Here is a 22,062-nt window from a genome sequence, read left to right as displayed (position 1 = left end):
ATCATCTACAAAACATTTATGCAAAGAAAAACTGTGTGATCTCTTATAAATACTGGGGAGACTTCATAAGACAAACATGCAAAAAATTCCCTTTTACACACATTAATAAATCCATTTTTACAAAAATGTTATCTATGTGTTGTATAATTTGTATTTTCTGCATTTATAGCACTTCTTGTTTGCTGTGCAAGATATCATTACCTATATGTGTTAATGACAAGACTTCTTACTACCACTTGGCTAGCAAAGATCGATGATGCAAAATGAATTTTGAACATGATACACAATAAAAAAAAACACACTTCCCATGCAGTACAATGTCTCTTTGAATAATATTAAAGTATATTAATGTGCTTTGATAAACAAATTTCCCAAAAAGATGAGAAATACCTTTGAAAAAAACAAACTTTCCATCTGACCGCTCATAGGCTGCATCTATTTTAGCAGGAAGGCCTTTCCAGAACTGTTCAATCTGCATTGGGTATCCTTCTTGCACTTTATTGTGACGAAGACGCCAAAACCAACGATCCTATAAGAAAGTGTTTATATATTTTAAAATTGTATGCTGAAAATGAACGAGGATAGTCTTAAACAGAGATGTGCACCTAAGGATTAAGGGTCCCCCTAGATGTTCCCCCCTTTTGCCAACACTATAATGTGACATAGCTAACCAATCAATTTGTTGAAAATAACCATGTGATCGTAGTGTTACATACTCTGTGTTATGCTCTGAGTCATGAAAGGTTGAGTTCAACTTTCATGTCCTACTACAAAATGCATACAAGCACCTTTAATACAGAGCTGTAAAATGCTTTAAACTAATTCTGGAAGGAAACATCTGATTTCAGTCTAGGGGTGGTTCCTCGCAGTCTGCAGTTTACTAGAGGAACGTTTCACACTCAGGATGCAAATGTATGGATAGGCAGCCTCTGCTTGTAAAACAATTTTAGCTTTGTATTTGCCTAATATATAACTGGACACCAGGTAGATTTGGAGGGGTCATACACCCCCGTCAGAGAACCAGGGATTATGTAGTATATGAGATGCCTTAGAAATACCTTTCACATTCTGCCCCCCACCCCAACTCTTGCTTCCTAGGCACAGGCTTAAGCTACAATAAGCCTATGAAGTGAGCTTAATTTATATGTAACAGAAAAAAAATACAATATTAACTATGAAACTCACCGAAAATATTGTTACATAGAAAAAAGCAAAAAAACAAAAAAAAACTTTCCACTAATTGCATTATGATTAATTGGGTAATGTAATTGTTCTGTCAAAAAACATTATGTTCATAAATCTGGATGAAAAAGTGTTAAATACATGTATTTTGTTCTGTATCTTTAAAGCGTCATTAAAATAATATCTACGTTTACGTAAACAAAATAATTTCCTTTCTGTAGCATATTAAATTCAATATTAACTATTAAAGACCTTGTACACGCCTTATGCCAAATCTAACTTGGCAATTAGTTACAAATGCTGAAGAAGCCAGGGTATTATTTTGTGCAAATAGCAGTTTCTAGCTTATTTGTATTTTGTTGTTAGTAAAATGTGTTCTGGGAAAAAAGGAAATTCTGCTAAATAGCGATTGCATACTTACACATCTATCTATCTCTCCATCTATCTATTGATTTATCTCTATATGCATAACATACACAATATACTTCAAATGAATAAAGATGGATACAGCACCCACTACTCACTAGTGCACAGAGGCTTGAGAAAGGGCTTATTGTTAGCCCGAAACGTTGCTGTATTTGACATGTGTTTAAAATAAAAGTCACTTTGCTCACTGCTGGAGGCTGCCTTCTTCTACTAACATACACAATAAACAGCATACAAAGTTGTATCTGCTAAAGCAGTGGGGGGGGGGGGGGTTATTCATGAATAAATATTATGTTAAACAATTAAAAATTGTTTCTGGCAAAAATGTAGCCAGGCACTGATAATGAATTGATAAATGAATGCAATGCTTAAAGGGCCATAATACCCAAATGTTTAAACACTTGAAAGTGATGCAGTATAGCTGTAAAAAGCTGACTAGAAAATATCACCTGAACATCTCTATGTGAAAAAGAAAGATATTTTACCTCAAAAGTTTCTCAGTAGCCACATCCCATTGTAAAGGACTTCTAAGAAGCATATCAGTATGTCTGTCCCGGGACAGCGGAAGGAGCGAGCTTTCGTGCACACTCATCTTATTTCCCTATTCAGTGTAAGGAAGTTTACAATGAAATCTCATGAGAGTTAAGTAAAATCTCATGAGATCACAGTAAAAGAGTTCATGACCTCAGCACTGCTGATGCTGATTGGCTGCAGTTAATTTCTTCATTTTTTTTTTTTTTTTTACCTGCAGCTGAGTATAACTTTTTACACAGAACTTACTCTGCTGAGCTGAGAAAATTGTGAGGTAAAATATCTTCCTTTTTTACAAAGAGATGCTCAGGTGATATTTTCCTGTCAGCTTTTTACAGTTATACTGCATCAGTTTCAAGTGATTTAGCATATGAGTATTATGTCCCTTTAACAAGTGCATCTAATAAAGGATAATCATTATTTGCTTTAAGACAACTTTTTTATTAACTAGAGCATGAATTATTTATTTAAAGGAAAACAATCTACAGGGACACAGTATCCTCTAGTACCTTGAAGACAAACATTTCTCCTCTAAAAAGGGCAACTGTATTAAAATTGCCATCACAGATATTTGGTCTGGAGCCTGGGCTAGAAGGTTTGTCGCCAAGGGGAGGCCGCGGAGGTCTTGGTTGTCTCTCGTGCTTTCTTTCTGATGTTGAATGTATTCTACGTGGAGGAAGAGTCGGTAAAGGCCGTGTAGGCTCCAGATTCTCAGCAGGGGGACCTTAAAAAAATAATATTAGTTAATAAAAATGTAGCAACAACATTTTTACCAAAGTATATATGAAATTTCACAATTTACGTTAATAGCTGTATAATGAGCATTAATACTGCATGTTCAATTTCAAATTATTAGATTCACAAGGGTTTATTATACAGGGCAGGGAGTTTTCCTACATATTTAAAAATGGAGGTGCAAAGAAACATTTCTAGAAAGTTACATGTCCATGGTGGTATTAATAAGGGGGGGGTCATCATTTTATTCATGATTTTCCTTTTTTATGTCTTTTTGGGTAGATTAAATGATGTAAAAAAAGGACTGCTTTGTATATGTAATGATATATATATATATATATATATATATATATATATATATATATATATATATATATATATATATATATATATATATATTGAAATAAAGATGAAATGATATCCAGGCGTCGTCATAAGGTAAAAAATCCAAATCTTTATTCTCAGCAGGTCATATCACAATAAAAGACCCTGTGCAGCAGAGCCTCTGATAAAAAAAACAATTCAGCAAGCACAGCCTAACATGTTTCGGCCAGCCTGGCCGTAATCATAGACATATATATATATCTTTCAACACCTTTAAGACTGGTGGGGGGGGGTGTAATGACTTGAGGGACTCAGCTCCCCCCACAAACCTGTCATTAGTAAAGGGAATGGTATTATCTGACTTCTCAATACCACTGGTGAATGGAAGGTACATCATCACAGTGCTACATAGCCTGGAAAAAATAAATGACTAATTCTGCAGTGACTAACCAGAGTACTAGCTCTTTATGTACAAGCAACCAACAGAGTGAATAAGAGGCAAAATTTAGCCAAACAATTATGTAACAACTGTACCCACTTCTGGAAAATGAGAATAATTTCTCTGCACTGAAAAAATGATATATGGATGAAATAACAGCATTATATTGAAAACATGAGCACATGATATTTCCTTAATATTAAACACCCTTTGTTAATACAATATAATACCAACATATTACTTCATAAAAATGTAAAAAAATATTAATAAAATATAGATACAAATATTACCCACATATACATTTATATTTATAGAATATATGACTAATAAAACATGTTAATTAATAATAATGTAACAAAATATTAATAAAGATTTTTTAATATTTTATCTGTTATATTATTTATGGATATTTGTATTTGCTAATAAGTACAGCGGTACTTATGTATACTGTGACAGGCAGAAAAATACTAATAAATACGCTGACTTCATCAGTTTCCATTTTGTTTGATATAGCATTGATTTTTACATTTGGGAAAAATGTTTAGTAAAGGTTAAACATTTAGTCATATAAGTCATATATAACAAGAGATCATTATGGTTACTTACTATTGAATCAAGGAAATTTGTTGTGTATAGTCACATATCAAACCACCTTAAGCTCATATTATTCATTGCAAATTAATATAAGCAATTTTCTAGCTACCCATTCTAATACAGAGAGACTGAACATATGGATTATGATTTATTTTCAGTCCTTTACCAATAATTCTTTTCCTTTGAGTATAATAGTTTGAACAATACAGCTTGTGATTGGCTGTATCAACCTCAACCTATGAAAGTACGCAGGTACAGAGACCAAACTTTATCTATAGAAAGAGTTGTATTTGGAATGTTTTCTTTAAAATCGTGCATATTTTTATGTCTCGCTGCAATGCACTGAAATAACAGGAATTGATGCATTAAATTTAAAATGACAAATCTGCATATATGTTAAAAATGTAAATATTTTGAAACCAATTACATAAAATTATTTTAGCCTTCCATTGTCTGCCTATGCTTTAAAATGATATTTAAATTTGAATATACTGAAACCAACTAATTCTATTTTAAATTGAATTTTTAGATAGCATCATTAAGCCACATACAAAATCTACAATCATTTTACTGGATATAAATTTAAAATTTCAGGCAAAAAGAGCCTATTTTAGATTATTCTTAAACACAATATTTGACTTCCCTACGTCTATTAAAAAAAAATATATTGCTGGAGGCAAGTGAGCAGCATCTCCAATTTATAGGCAGTCTGGAAAGTGCAGTAATGATAATCTCTTTGCAAAATGTCAGCCTGAACGACCAAATTTAGATAACAGCTAAAAGCTTTAGGAATAATTCTAAATGAGTAATTACTTCATTTTAAGATGCAGTGAGAGACTAACAGAAAATCCTTAAAAAGAAAGTGGCATAGATTCCTGGTTTAACCCGCAATGCAATAAATGAGGAATGTAAAACGTAGACTCTTTCACACTTACAATGGATTTCGTAAGCATTAAGAATATTAAGTACTGATATTTTGGACATTCTGTTATTTTACAAGGTATAGAGTCACAAGAAAGAAGCAGCACCAACCAGTAGTTTCCAACAGATTTATTCGTGCAATATGCACAATGTCCTTAGTCCTTAATCATGCATGATTAAGGACTAAGTCCGAAACGTTTCTGCTTGTTGGTCTGGCTGTTCACATTGTGCATATTGCACGAATAAATCTGTTGGAAACTACTGGTTGGTGCTGCTTCTTTCTTGTGACTCTATACTGTGTGGAGTAGAGTGCAGTATTCCTGAAGCTTGCACACCTTGTTACTTTCAGGTGCTGGATGTTTGTTTTGTTTTGTTATTTTACAAGGTGCTACAAAAAATATATTACAAAAGGGATGTGAAACCCACAATTCCTCTTTCATGATTCAGATAGAGCATGCAATTTCACACAACATTCTAATTTACTTCTATTATCATATTTCTTTATATCTTTTGTTGGAAAGCAGGGGCATAAGCTCAGGAGTGAGCACGAGTCTGGAGCACTATACGGCAGCAGTTCTGCAAGAATGTTATCAATTTGCAAGAGCACTAAATGGCAGCCCTATTTCCTGCCATGTAATGCTCCACACACCTTCCTACGTATTTTTTCAACAAACACATACTATAGGAACAAAGCAAATTTGATAATAGAAGTAAAATGGAAACTTTTTTAAATTGTTTAATCTGTCTGAATCACTAAAGAAAATTCTTGGTTTTCATATCCCTTTAATCAGGAGCACCTATTCCTGAACTCTTGAAGATGAAATATTTGTATATAAAACACAACCAAACATAGCTAGCAACTTAACTGCTGAGTCATTTCCACCACTGTGCTGAACTATTTTGGAGTTTTTAGATGCTGCACACATTTAAGACCTATTGTAGCCTCGTTTTCAGTGAGAAACCCACTCATATTATATATTGGGGGGTTTTCAGCAGACAGCATTTTCAAACTATATGTTTTTTTAAATTTCTTTTTATTAAGGGGACAATACAATACAAACATCAATCATATAATCAGGATGGCATTCAGAGAGGTCATATTAAATCACAGTAAAATTATACAATACTGTGTACATATGAGATAATGAACATCATATCCTCAAATTTGAATGGAGTTTAGCCCATGAGTTTGTTCACCAAGTCCTCATGTCTTAGTAGTACGAGTCCCTTAAAATAGGCAATAACAATTATGTTTCCAATGCTTGTTTGGTTTTCAGCAAAGCAGAAGTCCTTGATGAGGAGAAATAAAGCAAGTCCCTATTTTTGTTTAAGTTTTGAATCAACATAAATAACCATAATGCCACAAGCATTATAATATAATACTGTAAATGTTTGCATTAACAGACATAAATTAAAGAGTCTTCTACTACATAAAGGACAGGGGTTTTCCGAACATACAGGCGACGTTCCAAGCAGCATCCGGGGACCGGGCAAATGAACCGGAAGTGACGCCAGTCAGTTGAGAAAACAGTCCTCCCACTAGAGCAAACGGAGTGCCGTAGCAGTGGCGAAACCAAGTCACTTAGTACAAATGCAAACAAAGGGAAGCAGGCACAAGCTACAATTTGACTAGTTAGAACCAACTTTGCGGTTTCCCAAAATAGTTCAGGGAGAGAACAATATTCTACATTATCAGTGTAAAAATTGGTCTACAAATGGGCAAGAAATTTACAAAATGCAGGAGAGGTATAAAAATAGGTAGGGAAACGCAAAGGTATTTCTGTTTGCAGTGATTGTTTTTGAGAAATGAACCAATTTAACAGTGACATAGTCAGACAGAAGACCTTGCATATTCTATAAGATTTAACCTTAGAGGCATGCAATTCTGAGATCAAAAAGAGATCACTATGCGAAAGGGAAGATTTTGCTCTAGAAAAGCAGGTGAAATCCTTGCCCTCATGATGGCACAATCCCCATATATCACAAACCATTAATGTTGAGGACAACTTAGCAAATACTTTCTTCTCAAATGTACCCTTTTATCTAGGAGTGTCTCTAGTAGGAATATCTCTCTGGGCACACATTGTGTTGCAGAAAGGGTAAGGTGTCAAATTAAAGTCTCCACCTATAATGATATTCATACCTAAAAAAGGGACTAACCCCTGTACCAATTTATCCCAAAAACTCATAATTTTCTGGTTGGGCATGTAAACATTGCATAACCTATATATAAAGAAGCTTCCATTTTAACCTGGACTATAAGAAATCTGCCCTCATTATCCTTATGGGTCTATAAAATTTCAACAGGTAAACGTTTCTCAAATAGTATAGCTAAGCCAGTGCTTGAACTATTAAACGAGGCATAACAAACTTCACCTGCCCAATCCCATCTCAGTTTATCATGCTCGGAGTCTACAAGGGGGATTTCCTGTAGGAAGGCTATGTCAGAACCCAACCTGGTTCTGACATTTATATTTGCACGACGAACTAACTGTATGTTTTATATAACTAGGAGAATATGATACATTGTTTATCCTGCAGATATTTGATATATTGTGGCAACATAATCTACTGTTTGGAAGATTGCACAGTATCTTTATCTGGAAGCTATTACAGTATCTTTTCACCCACTGGGATCAGCGTTTGAGGATATGCTATATTACATGGATCAATTTGGGACATTTATTTTTAATTTTTTGTATATATATAAATCTTTTTAAACATTTGCTTCAACTAAGGTGGTATAACACTTTTTTTTTTTTACCATTTTTTACTTTAAATTTTATTTTTATTATTTTTTATTTCTTTTTTTTTTCTATTTTTTGTATATTTTTATTTTTCTAAACCCCAGTCAAATTATTTTGTTTATTAGAGTAAATATACATTGTGCAATTGTCTTTTAAATTGTAAGGGATAAGTCCCTTTTTATCTCTATTTATTTCTCATTATTACGGTATTCATGTATTTATAATAGGATTTTCAACTAGAAAAAGATTTTTTATCTGGATTATTTATATACTTGATTGTGGTAAAAAAATATTTTGACTAGATGTCCATGAATAAATGTGTATGTAACATCTAGCTGTCTAGCGCCATAATTTGTATTAATTGTTTTTTCCATTTGTATCCACTTTAGAGGGAGGTGGTTTGGGAGTGGCAAAGGTGTAACTTTGGGCTCAGCGCTGTCCTTATTCTATTTTGTATCTAGAAAACAAATCAACCACATAGCAATAGAAAAATGGTGCAACATAAAGGGGCCTATTTATCAAGCCGTCAACCGCAAACATGCTGGAATTCTGCAGCGTAATTGTGGAGACCTTGATTCTCCATATTTATGAAAATATTTATCTGACTACTTTTGGAAGTTAACAAATATCCACCAGGTACACTCGCCACTATTCCGGCCCAGCGTACCTGCTTTTCATTCCGCCGCCCTGGAGGCGGCAGATGCCCTAGGAATCAATGGGAGTCTGAAAGCAGTGAAAGCTTATGTTCGCTGCTGCCCGATATCCTATTGATTCCTAAGGGAGAATAAAGTTATGTTTAAACCTAACACCCTAACATGTACCCCAAGTCTAAACACCCCTAATCTGTCGCCCCCTTCACCGCCGCCACCTTAGCTCTTTTGCAGGCCCAAAGCCCTAACCTAAAAATAAAACCCACCCAATACACCCTTAAAAAACCTAACACTAACCCCATGAAGATCGACTTACCGGGAGACGTCTTCATCCAAGCCGGACGAAGTGGTCCTCCAGACGGGCAGAAGTCTTCATCCAAGCCGGGCAGAAGTGGTCCTCCAGACGGCAGAAGTCTTCATCCAGACGGCATCTTCTATCTTCATCCATCCGGCGCGGAGCGAATCCATCTTCAAGACATCCGACGCGGAGCATCCTCCTCGGCCGATGACTACCCAACGAATGAAGGTACCTTTAAGTGACGTCATCCAAGATGGCATCCCTTAGATTCTGATTGGCTGATAGAATTCTATCAGCCAATCGGAATTAAGGTAGAAAAAATCCTATTGGCTGATGCAATCAGCCAATAGGATTGAACTTCCAATCAGCCAATAGGCAATGCCCATCCAAATGCCCTTTTCAGGGCAATGGGGAGCTTAGGTTTTTTTAGTAAGTATTTTTTTGGGGGGGTTGGTTGTGTGGGTGGTGGGTTTTACTGTTGGGGGGGTTGTTTGTATTTTTGTTTACAGGTAAAAGAGCCGATTACTTTGGGGTAATGCCCCGCAAAAGGCCCTTTTAAGGGCTATTGGTAGTTTAGTTTAGGCTAGGTTTTTATTTTTATTTTGGGGGGGCTTTTTTATTTTTATAGGGCTATTAGATTAGGTGTAATTAGTTTAAATTTCTGTAATTTGTTTATTTTCTGTAATTTAGGCCTAGATTTGGAGTTCGGCGGTAAAAGGGCTGTTAACGCTCCGCGGGCTTTTTTCTGGCCGCACCATAAATTTAACTCTGGTATCGAGAGTTTAATCAAATGCTGCGTTAGGCTCCAAAAAAGGAGCGTAGAGCATTTTTACCGCAAATGCAACTCTCGATACCAGAGTTGCTTACGGACGCGGCCGGCCTCAAAAACGTGCTCCTGCACGATTCCCCCATAGGAAACAATGGGGCTGTTTGAGCTGAAAAAAAACCTAACACCTGCAAAAAAAGCAGCGTTCAGCTCCTAATGCAGCCCCATTGTTTCCTATGGGGAAACACTTCCTACGTCTGCACCTAACACTCTAACATGTACCCCGAGTCTAAAGACCCCTAACCTTACACTTATTAACCCCTAATCTGCCGCCCCCGCTATCGCTGACCCCTGCATATTTTTTTAAACCCCTAATCTGCCGCTCCGTAAACCGCCGCAACCTATGTTATCCCTATGTACCCCTAATCTGCTGCCCTAACATCGCCGACCCCTATATTATATTTATTAACCCCTAATCTGCCCCCCACAACGTCGCCTCCACCTAACTACACTTATTAACCCCTAATCTGCCGAGCGGACCTGAGCGCTACTATAATAAAGTTATTAACCCCTAATCCGCCTCACTAACCCTATCATAAATAGTATTAACCCCTAATCTGCCCTCCCTAACATCGCCGACACCTACCTTCAATTATTAACCCCTAATCTTCCTATCGGAGCTCACCGCTATTCTAATAAATGGATTAACCCCTAAAGCTAAGTCTAACCCTAACACTAACACCCCCCTAACTTAAATATAATTTTAATCTAACGAAATAAATTAACTCTTATTAAATAAATGATTCCTATTTAAAGCTAAATACTTACCTGTAAAATAAATCCTAATATAGCTACAATATAAATTATAATTATATTATAGCTATTTTAGGATTAATATTTATTTTACAGGCAACTTTGTAATTATTTTAACCAGGTACAATAGCTATTAAATAGTTAAGAACTATTTAATAGTTACCTAGTTAAAATAATAACAAAATTACCTGTAAAATAAATCCTAACCTAAGATATAATTAAACCTAACACTACCCTATCAATAAAATAATTAAATAAACTACCTCCAATTACCTACAATTAACCTAACACTACACTATCAATAAATTAATTAAACACAATTCCTACAAATAAATACAATTAAATAAACTAGCTAAAGTACAAAAAATAAAAAAGAACTAAGTTACAGAAAATAAAAAAATATTTACAAACATAAGAAAAATATTACAACAATTTTAAACTAATTACACCTACTCTAAGCCCCCTAATAAAATAACAAAGCCCCCCAAAATAAAAAATTCCCTACCCTATTCTAAATTTAAAAAGTTACAAGCTCTTTTACCTTACCAGCCCTGAACAGGGCCCTTTGCGGGGCATGCCCCAAGAAGTTCAGCTCTTTTGCCTGTAAAAAAAAACGTACAATACCCCCCCCCCAACATTACAACCCACCACCCACATACCCCTAATCTAACCCAAACCCCCCTTAAATAAACCTAACACTAATCCCCTGAAGATCTTCCTACCTTGTCTTCACCATCCAGGTATCAAAGATCCGTCCTGGCTCCAAGATCTTCATCCAACCCAAGCGGGGGGTTGGCGATCCATAATCCGGTGCTGAAGAGGTCCAGAAGAGGCTCCAAAGTCTTCCTCCTATCCGGCAAGAAGAGGACATCCGGACCGGCAAACATCTTCTCCAAGCGGCATCTTCGATCTTCTTCCATCCGGAGCGAAGTGGCAGGATCCTGAAGACCTCCAGCGCGGAACATCCATCCGGACCGACGACTGAACGACGAATGACTGTTCCTTTAAGGGACGTCATCCAAGATGGCGTCCCTCGAATTCCGATTGGCTGATAGGATTCTATCAGCCAATCGGAATTAAGGTAGGAATTTTCTGATTGGCTGATGGAATCAGCCAATCAGAATCAAGTTCAATCCGATTGGCTGATCCAATCAGCCAATCAGATTGAGCTCACATTCTATTGGCTGTTCCGATCAGCCAATAGAATGCGAGCTCAATCTGATTGGCTGATTGGATCGGCCAATCGGATTGAACTAGATTCTGATTGGCTGATTCCATCAGCCAATCAGAAAATTCCTACCTTAATTCCGATTGGCTGATAGAATCCTATCAGCCAATCGGAATTCGAGGGACGCCATCTTGGATGACGTCCCTTAAAGGAACAGTCATTCGTCGTTCAGTCGTCGGTCCGGATGGATGTTCCGCGATGGAGGTCTTCAGGATCCTGCCACTTCGCTCCGGATGGAAGAAGATCGAAGATGCCGCTTGGAGAAGATGTTTGCCGGTTCGGATGTCCTCTTCTTGCCGGATAGGAGGAAGACTTTGGAGCCTCTTCTGGACCTCTTCAGCACCGGATTATGGATCGCCAACCCCCGCTTGGGTTGGATGAAGATCTTGGAGCCAGGACGGATCGGTGATACCTGGATGGTGAAGACAAGGTAGGAAGATCTTCAGGGGATTAGTGTTAGGTTTATTTAAGGGGGGTTTGGGTTAGATTAGGGGTATGTGGGTGGTGGGTTGTAATGTTGGGGGGGGGTATTGTATTTTTTTTTTTACAGGCAAAAGAGCTGAACTTCTTGGGGCATGCCCCGCAAAGGGCCCTGTTCAGAGCTGGTAAGGTAAAAGAGCTTGTAACTTTTTTAATTTAGAATAGGGTAGGGAATTTTTTATTTTGGGGGGCTTTGTTATTTTATTAGGGGGCTTAGAGTAGGTGTAATTAGTTTAAAATTGTTGTAATATTTTTCTTATGTTTGTAAATATTTTTTTATTTTCTGTAACTTAGTTCTTTTTTATTTTTTGTACTTTAGCTAGTTTATTTAATTGTATTTATTTGTAGGAATTGTGTTTAATTAATTTATTGATAGTGTAGTGTTAGGTTAATTGTAGGTAATTGTAGGTAGTTTATTTAATTATTTTATTGATAGGGTAGTGTTAGGTTTAATTATATCTTAGGTTAGGATTTATTTTACAGGTAAATTTGTTATTATTTTAACTAGGTAAATATTAAATAGTTCTTAACTATTTAATAGCTATTGTACCTGGTTAAAATAATTACAAAGTTGCCTGTAAAATAAATATTAATCCTAAAATAGCTATAATATAATTATAATTTATATTGTAGCTATATTAGGGTTTATTTTACAGGTAAGTATTTAGCTTTAAATAGGAATCATTTATTTAATAAGAGTTAATTTATTTCGTTAGATAAAAATTATATTTAACTTAGGGGGGTGTTAGTGTTAGGGTTAGACTTAGCTTTAGGGGTTAATACATTTATTAGAATAGCGGTGAGCTCCGATCGGAAGATTAGGGGTTAATAATTGAAGGTAGGTGTCTGCGATGTTAGGGAGGGCAGATTAGGGGTTAATACTATTTATGATAGGGTTAGTGAGGCGGATTAGGGGTTAATAACTTTATTATAGTAGCGCTCAGGTCCGCTCGGCAGATTAGGAGTTAATAAGTGTAGGCAGGTGTCGGCGACGTTGTGGGGGGCAGATTAGGGGTTAATAAATATAATATAGGGGTCGGCGGTGTTAGGGGTAGCAGATTAGGGGTACATAGGGATAACGTAGGTGGCGGCGCTTTGCGGTCGGAAGATTAGGGGTTAATTATTTTAAGTAGCTGGCGGCGATGTTGTGGGGGGCAGGTTAGGGGTTAATAAATATAATACAGGGGTCGGCGGTGTTAGGGGTAGCAGATTAGGGGTACATAAGTATAACGTAGGTGGCGGTCGGCAGATTAGGGGTTAAAAATTTTAATCGAGTGGCGGCGATGTGGGGGGAGCTCGGTTTAGGGGTACATAGGTAGTTTATGGGTGTTAGTGTACTTTAGGGTACAGTAGTTAAGAGCTTTATAAACCGGCGTTAGCCAGAAAGCTCTTAACTCCTGCTATTTTCAGGCGGCTGGAATCTTGTCGTTAGAGCTCTAACGCTCACTTCAGAAACGACTCTAAATACCAGCGTTAGAAAGATCCCATTGAAAAGATAGGCTACGCAAATGGCGTAGGGGGATCTGCGGTATGGAAAAGTCGCGGCTGAAAAGTGAGCGTTAGACCCTTTAATCACTGACTCCAAATACCAGCGGGCGCCCAAAACCAGCGTTAGGAGCCTCTAACGCTGGTTTTGACGGCTACCGCCGAACTCCAAATCTAGGCCTAAGTGTTTTTTTTTTTGTACTTTAGATAATTGTATATAATTTAGTTAATTGTTTTTAATTTATTTAATTGTATTTAATTATAGTGTAGTGTTAGGTGTAATTGTAACTTAGGTTAGGCTTTATTTTACAGGTACAGGTATACCTCACTTTACAGCGCTTCACTTTACAGCGATTCGCTAATACAGCGCTTTGTGGAGCCTCCAAGGATTTTGAAACAGTGCTATAATCATCGTGAGATTGCTAGAAAAGTGAATGGCACCATTTTGTTATGCTTAGTTCACTCTGTTTATAGCATTGCAGTGCAATCTGTGTCTCAATGCTATAGTCTGGCAAATTTGACTACAGTAATTGTCACTATTTTACAGGTACAGTATTTATTGAATACTAATTGAATACTTGCTGTGCTAGTGTTAAACAAAGCACTATTGCACCCCTAATATATGTTAGTTTAAACATGTTTTCAGGATTTTAAACACTGAAAAGAAAGCTAAAACTGCCTTGTTTCACTTTAAGGCTGTTTTCACTTTACAGCGGGGCTCCGGTCCCTAACCCGCTGTATGAGCGGGGTATACCTGTACTTTTGTATTTATTTTAGCTAGGTAGTTATTAAATAGTTAATAACTATTTAGTAACAATTCTACCTAGTTAAAATAAATACAAACTTGCCTGTAAAATAAAAATAAACCCTAAGCTAGATACAATGTAACTATTACAGGGAGTGCAGAATTATTAGGCAAATTAGTATTTTGACCACATCATCCTCTTTATGCATGTTGTCTTACTCCAAGCTGTATAGGCTCGAAAGCCTACTACCAATTAAGCATATTAGGTGATGTGCATCTCTGTAATGAGAAGGGGTGTGGTCTAATGACATCAACACCCTATATCAGGTGTGCATAATTATTAGGCAACTTCCTTTCCTTTGGCAAAATGGGTCAAAAGAAGGACTTGACAGGCTCAGAAAAGTAAAAAATAGTGAGATATCTTGCAGAGGGATGCAGCACTCTTAAAATTGCAAAGCTTCTGAAGCATGATCATCGAACAATCAAGCGTTTCATTCAAAATAGTCAACAGGGTCGCAAGAAGCGTGTGGAAAAACCAAGGCGCAAAATAACTGCCCATGAACTGAGAAAAGTCAAGCGTGCAGCTGCCAAGATGCCACTTGCCACCAGTTTGGCCATATTTCAGAGCTGCAACATCACTGGAGTGCCCAAAAGCACAAGGTGTGCAATACTCAGAGACATGGCCAAGGTAAGAAAGGCTGAAAGACGACCACCACTGAACAAGACACACAAGCTGAAACGTCAAGACTGGGCCAAGAAATATCTCAAGACTGATTTTTCTAAGGTTTTATTGACTGATGAAATGAGAGTGAGTCTTGATGGGCCAGATGGATGGGCCCGTGGCTGGATTGGTAAAGGGCAGAGAGCTCCAGTCCGACTCAGACGCCAGCAAGGTGGAGGTGGAGTACTGGTTTGGGCTGGTATCATCAAAGATGAGCTTGTGGGGCCTTTTCGGGTTGAGGATGGAGTCAAGCTCAACTCCCAGTCCTACTGCCAGTTTCTGGAAGACACCTTCTTCAAGCAGTGGTACAGGAAGAAGTCTGCATCCTTCAAGAAAAACATGATTTTCATGCAGGACAATGCTCCATCACACGCGTCCAAGTACTCCACAGCGTGGCTGGCAAGAAAGGGTATAAAAGAAAAAAATCTAATGACATGGCCTCCTTGTTCACCTGATCTGAAAGGTGGCTATATTGGTCACTGATTTGTTTTTGTTTTGTTTTTGAATGTCAGAAATGTATATTTGTGAATGTTGAGATGTTATATTGGTTTCACTGGTAAAAATAAATAATTGAAATGGGTATATATTTGTTTTTTGTTAAGTTGCCTAATAATTATGCACAGTAATAGTCACCTGCACACACAGATATCCCCCTAAAATAGATATAACTAAAAACAAACTAAAAACTACTTCCAAAACTATTCAGCTTTGATATTAATGAGTTTTTTGGTTTCATTGAGAACATGGTTGTTGTTCAATAATAAAATTAATCCTCAAAAATACAACTTGCCTAATAATTCTGCACTCCCTGTAGTTATATTGTAGCTATCTTAGGGTTTATTTTACAGGTATTTAGTTTTAAATAGGAATAATGTAGTTAATGATAGTAATTTTATTTATATTTATTTAAATTAGATTTAAGTTAGGGGGTGTTAGGGTTAGACTTAGGTTTAGGGGTTAATAAATTTAATATAGTGGCAGCGACGTTGGGGACGGCAGATTAGGGGTTAATAACATAATGTAAGTGGCGGCGACGTTGGGGACGGCAGATTAGGGGTTAATAACAATGTAAGTGGCGGCGGTGTAGGGGAGGCAGATTAGGGGTTAATAAGTATAATGTAGGTGGCAGAGGTGTAGGGGGCGGCAGATTAGGGGTTAATAACATAATGTAGGTGGCGGCGGTGTATGGGGCGGCAGATTAGGGGTTAATAAGTATAATGTAGGTGGCAATGGGCTTTGGGAGCGGCGGTTTAGGGGTTAATAACTTTATTTAGTTGCGGCGGGGTCCGTGAGCAGCGGGATAGGGGTAAAACAGTTTAGTATAGTGTGGGTGTTTGGTGACAGTATACCAATAAAGCTGGGAAAAAGCCGAAGAGCAGCGAGATCAATGACTGTTAGTTAACAACAGTCCACTGCTCATCGCGCCGTACTTGGTGCTCGGCTTTTTGACAGCTTTTTTTGTAACTTTGGAGATCGTATTCAGGTCTGCGGCAGCGATGTTAGGCGATCTTAGGCAAGCGTATTGGTGAAGCGAATGCAAGTAAGTTGACAGGTTGATAAATAGGGGCCAAAAATCCATTCAGATGGTTTAGCAGTGGTGCGGATGTAAACAGATTACAATAGGTTCCTATAAAAGTTGTGATTGTGCAATCCCCTATTAAAGCACAATTTAAAAGATGCCAGTACTGTTAGTGACAATCACGACACAAGCTATTTGTAGATGTTAGTGTCTGGAAGTGATCTCCTTAGATTTTCAGGATATTGCATACTCAACACATATACATATGAAAATCTACCTATGCATATGTAAATGTGTGCTCTGTCCACTGTATACAGCCTATCCAATAGGGATGATTGGAACTTTAATCAATTGAAATACCATGTATGTTAATAAACCTATAGAATGTCTCCGGTGGCCATTCCACAGTGTTTTGAACATGAAAAAGATAATTGACTGTTTCCATGAAATACTTAGTTTTAAAGATGTCCAATATGCACTTTCAAGGACCTATCAAGTGCCTAGAAGTGGCAAATTCAAAAAAGGCAAAACTGGCCTCAAAAAGGTGTTGCAAACTGACTTGAAAACAGATTGTGATCACCAATAACTTTTCAGCCACATAGGAGAAATAGGGCTGTTATGAAGGATTCAAAAACCCATTTGCAAGTGCAGGAAAGACCCAAAAATACAATATTGTGTGATTGCACCAAATCAAAAAGTAGCATTTTCAGCCAGAACAGAGACGGAAAAACCACAGCCAATAGATCGTGATTAAGGTCTTTAACCCATAAAAATAGCTCTAGAGCAATTATTTACTACTGGTAGCTAGCTGAACACATCTAGTAAGCCAATGGCAAGACGCATATTTGAATAGCCAGTAGTCACCAGCTAGCTCCCAGTAGTGCATTGCTGTCCCTGAGCCTATCTAGGTGTTCTTTTCAACAAAGAGAACAAAGTTAATTTCATAACAGAAATCAATTGTAAATTATCTTAACATTGAATGTTCTATTTGAACCATGAAAGTTTAATTTTGAGTTTCATGGTTTTTAATTAAACTAGATTGGCACTACTGGTTAACAGATAGGATTACCTAATCCTATAAACATTCTATTATCAGTTCTGTAAATATCCTTTAACAATTTTCCTTGGTATTAACGTTTGAAACATCAATAGTTATAAAATCATTATTAAGTGATCACATGTTCATAAGAATGCTACATAAATAAAAACATACTGACCATAAATTTTTTGAATTCCTTGTAAGTCATCTTGAGGAAGCTTGAAGTTATGCGTTTCCATGTACTGATAAAAAGGAGCCATAATTGCACTAGGATCATTTGAATGCTCTAATCCTAATGCATGTCCCAGCTCGTGCACGGCAACTAAAAAAAGATCATTACCTAGAAAAAGAGTAAAACACAAATTGTAATCACAAACTGTAGTGAAATCATTTATTACATTTAAAGGGACACTGAACCCAAATGTTTTCTTTCGCGATTCAGATAGAGCATGACATTTCAGGCAACTTTCTAATTTACTCCTAATATCAAATGTTCTTCATTATCTTAGTATCTTTATTTGAAATGTAAGAATGTAAGTTTAGATGCCGGCCCATTTTTAGTGAACAACCTGAGTTGTCCTTGCTGATTGGTGGATAAATTCATCCACCAATAAGTGCTGTCCAAAATCTGAACCAAAAAAAAAGCTTAGATGCCTTCTTTTTCAAAATAAAGATAGCAAGAGAACAAAGAAAATGTGATAATAGGAGTAAATTAGAAAGTTGCTTAAAATTGCATGCTCTATCTGAATCACGAAAGAAAAAATTTGGGTACAGTGTCCCTTTAAGGGACTGTCTACTTTATTGTTTAAAAAGATAGATAATCCCTTTATTACCCATTCCCTGGTTTTGTATAACCAACATGGTTATATTAATATACTTTTTACCTCTGTGATTAACTTGTATTTAAGTCTCTGCAGACTGCCCCCTTATTTAAGTTCTTTTGACAGACTTGCATTTTAGCCAATCAGTGCCCTCTCATAAGTAACTCCACTGGTGTGAGTACAATAGTGGCTATATAGCACACATGAACTAACACCCTCTAGCTGTGAAAACCTGTGAAATGCTTTAAAGGGATAGTAAACCCAAAAACTTTAAAAATATTTTTTAAAATTTCATTATATATATTAGAATTTTCAAATAAGTACCTGCTAAAAGATTTCCCTCGTTTTCTAGTTATTCCATATTAAAAATATTTATTTTGCCAAACCCATTTTATTCTATTATGTGCGCTCTATAATGAAGTTCTACCTAGGCAGAATCATCATGGAGACCCGCAACCGCATATCCTTCTTTTAAAATAAACGCATGCGCATCTTGGCTGCTCAGTCCTAGCTAATGCGCCGCATCACTGACACGGGAAGCAGGGTGGACTTCGTTATAGTGACGTCGACGTTGGTGGGAGTGGCGCACCAGAGTGCTGAAGATTCACAGAGCAGAAGCATGGGTAATCGTCTATGTTAGTTTGCTCGAGGTAAGTATAATAAGTACCCCTAGGCTAATGAGCAATTTGATTTGATCTTAGTAAAAGGAAAGTAACCCCTAGACTAATGAGCATTTTTTAACCCCTAGAAAAATGAGCATTTTTTAACCCCTAGAAAAATGAGCATGTTGGGTTATTTTTTATGATAAAGTAGACAACCCACGGCAATTATTTTTAACACCTAGACTAACAAGCATGTTTTTTTGTTCTTACAACAGATTAATTACAGGAGATGCAAATATTAAAAGCAACAGCAACTTTGGATGTGACTAAAGTGAATTATTAACATCCAAAGTTGCTGTTGCTTTTAATCTTTGCATCTCTTGCGATTAATCTGTTGTGAGAACAAAACAACTTGCTTGTTAGTCTAGGGGTTAAAAATAATTGCTGGTTACTCACTATGTGCTGTCTGCCTTATAAGAATATTATATTTGCCTTGAGTAAAGTAAAATATAAGCCCCTGTAGAGGAAACTATTGACATTGTCAACCGGTCTGCGCATGCAAGGTTTCAATAAAGAAAGAGCGTTCTATTAATATTTAAATGAAATGGGCGGAAACACTTGCCTATTGGATGGGATGATTAGTTCATCTTGCATAAACTCTTCCTATTTTATGGGCTGTCATTACTGCTTGTTGTAAGTGAATTTTAAAGTTAAATTAAAGATATTAGAACCTTTTTTTCAGTTGATTTTATTGCATAAATATCTATAATTATAATTATGTATTTTTTTTTTTGTAATATTTAGCAAAGATTTCTAATCCTTTAAAATAAGAGGTGGCCTTCAAGGGCTTAGAGATTAGCATATAAGACTACTTAGGTTTAACTTTCAACAAAGAATACCAAAAGAAAAAAAAATCAAATTTGATGATAAAAGTGAATTGGAAAGATGTTTAAAATTGCATGCCCTATCTGAATCATGACATTTTAATTTTGACTAGACTGTCCCTTTAAATAAGGGAAGTACTGTGTTTTTGTCATTAAAACCACACTGAAAATGCTGCCCACTAATGATGACACATAAACTTCAAGGGACAGTAAACACCCTTAAAGAACCAGTAAATACAGTAGATTTGGATAATCCACAAATGCATAATAAAAAGACGATACAATTGCACTTAGTCTGAACTTCACATTAGTAGTAGTTTTTTTTCTGACAAATTTCCGTTATGTATTTTTCCACTCCCCCTGTATCATGTGACAGCCATCAGCCAATCACAAATGCATGTATATTCTGTGAATTCTTGCACATGCTTAGTAGGAGCTGGTGTAAATATAAAAAGACTGTGCAGATTTTGGTAATGGAAGTAAATTGGAAAGTTGTTTAAAATTGCCTGCTCTAACTGAATCATGAAAGTTTAATTTTGACTTGACTGTCCATTTAACACACTAATCTTGTCTAAAAGATTCCCCTCACACCATCCTGGTGCACCAGCTCTCATTTTTCTTTTTATCCCTCAAATTTCCTTCTGTTTTGAGTGTGGCTTGGCCGTTAAAGATGACCTCCAAACTCCTTCCCTATGTTCCTTGAGGATTATGGTATTTTTGTTTGTCCCCATAGTAAGCAGCTCACTAATAATTTCTGGTTCGGGCACGGAGTGTAACGTGTGCGCTATTGGGCAATGATGTCACGTGACTCCCTGGTTTTGCATGCATACTCTATAGGGCAAATGGAAACTGGAAACCTTTATGCAGCTTCTTATTCTACTTCCGGACAGTGAACATAGCGGATCAATTGATCGTAGCAATTTGGTATGTAAGTAGTGACCACCGTGAATGCACGGTAATGTGTGTATCGTGTGATGACATCACGCACACAACGCTGTCATGTCACAAGCACAATTTTAAATTTACAAAAACACGCCAAAAAAAATAAAAAATATATATATATAGAACAGAAGAGGGAAGGGCGCACAGCAAAAGAAACCTCCTGGGGTAGTATGTCAAATACACTTGCTATATTTCTGCAGACAAATGCCACATGAAAACTCACATGCTTCCACCTCAACTCCTATGAGGTATGGATAAGGCTCTGTGTGGTACGTTACCACTTGGAGAAGACAATTCAGTCCCCTTCTTGTTACAGCATCCGTTCCCCTCCTATGACTCAGTTCTCACCTCCCCAGCAGAAGATGAACCGCTTTGAAAGGTGGATGTTGAATCTGTGTTGGAGGGGGGGGTGTTAAGGGGCTCTCGTAGGGAGAGTAATGATGTTGTACCTATACTCCAATATGATCAAATAGGATGTACTTTAAAATTTAAAAACTCATGCGAGTTCACATACACTTGCCACAAAACTAACATTCAAAAGTTTCCAGAGACTTTTGAATGTTACAGTTTTGTGGCAAGTGTATGTGAACTTGTATGAGTTTTTAAATTTCCTGTTCTCAGGGGGACTTCGTTTCCATTTTGGGATTAGGCTGCAAGTGGAAGATACACCTTTCTCCCTCCAAACAACATTAGATTGGTGGACTTGTACAATCCGGGGAAGACCTATAATTTCGGGACAATACTGCTATTCCTATTGTTGGGACATTTATATTTGTAGCGCTGTATTTCTTCTGTGTATTTATATATATATACAGCATATATATAAAAATAAAGAGGGAGGAGGAACTTGGGGACCATTTTGAAGATCAATATGGCGCACAAAAATGAAAAAATGCCTGCCTTCCATTATGCGCCATGTGTTCCAGGATGGCGTGAATAGAATGTTTTAACAGTGTTTACTTTCCTTTTCAGATAAAGAGTGATCATACATTTAGAGATCACCTGTCCAACAAATGTGTATTCATTTTTATTTTGTAGGCCTATATATTCTTTCAGTATATATAGTTCTTTCTTATTTACCTGTCTGTCTGTTTACCTGTCTGTCTACGTGTCTATGTATCAGTATATCTGAGGATAAAATGGCAAACACTTTACTTTAAAGGGACAGTC

The 22,062-nt window shown here is 36.8% G+C and overlaps 1 protein-coding gene across 2 annotated transcripts in view; it reads right to left on the bottom strand.

Moving 5' to 3' along the window:
- Positions 1–22,062, bottom strand: part of MMP24 (matrix metallopeptidase 24) — a 520,603-nt gene that overhangs the window by 25,428 nt on the left and 473,113 nt on the right. For both annotated transcript variants that reach the window (XM_053721040.1, XM_053720963.1), the window contains exons 5-7: positions 17,822–17,983; positions 2,649–2,863; positions 391–529 (exon numbers count right to left, since the gene is read on the bottom strand). In XM_053721040.1, the coding sequence (XP_053577015.1) occupies positions 391–529; positions 2,649–2,863; positions 17,822–17,983 (516 nt within the window). The remainder of the gene's footprint in view (positions 1–390; positions 530–2,648; positions 2,864–17,821; positions 17,984–22,062) is intronic.

The sequence above is a fragment of the Bombina bombina genome, chromosome 1 (assembly GCF_027579735.1).
Source record: "Bombina bombina isolate aBomBom1 chromosome 1, aBomBom1.pri, whole genome shotgun sequence".
Lineage (NCBI taxonomy): Eukaryota > Metazoa > Chordata > Amphibia > Anura > Bombinatoridae > Bombina > Bombina bombina.
Note: the sequence above shows the minus strand (reverse complement) of the source record. Positions and strands in the feature narration are given on the sequence as shown.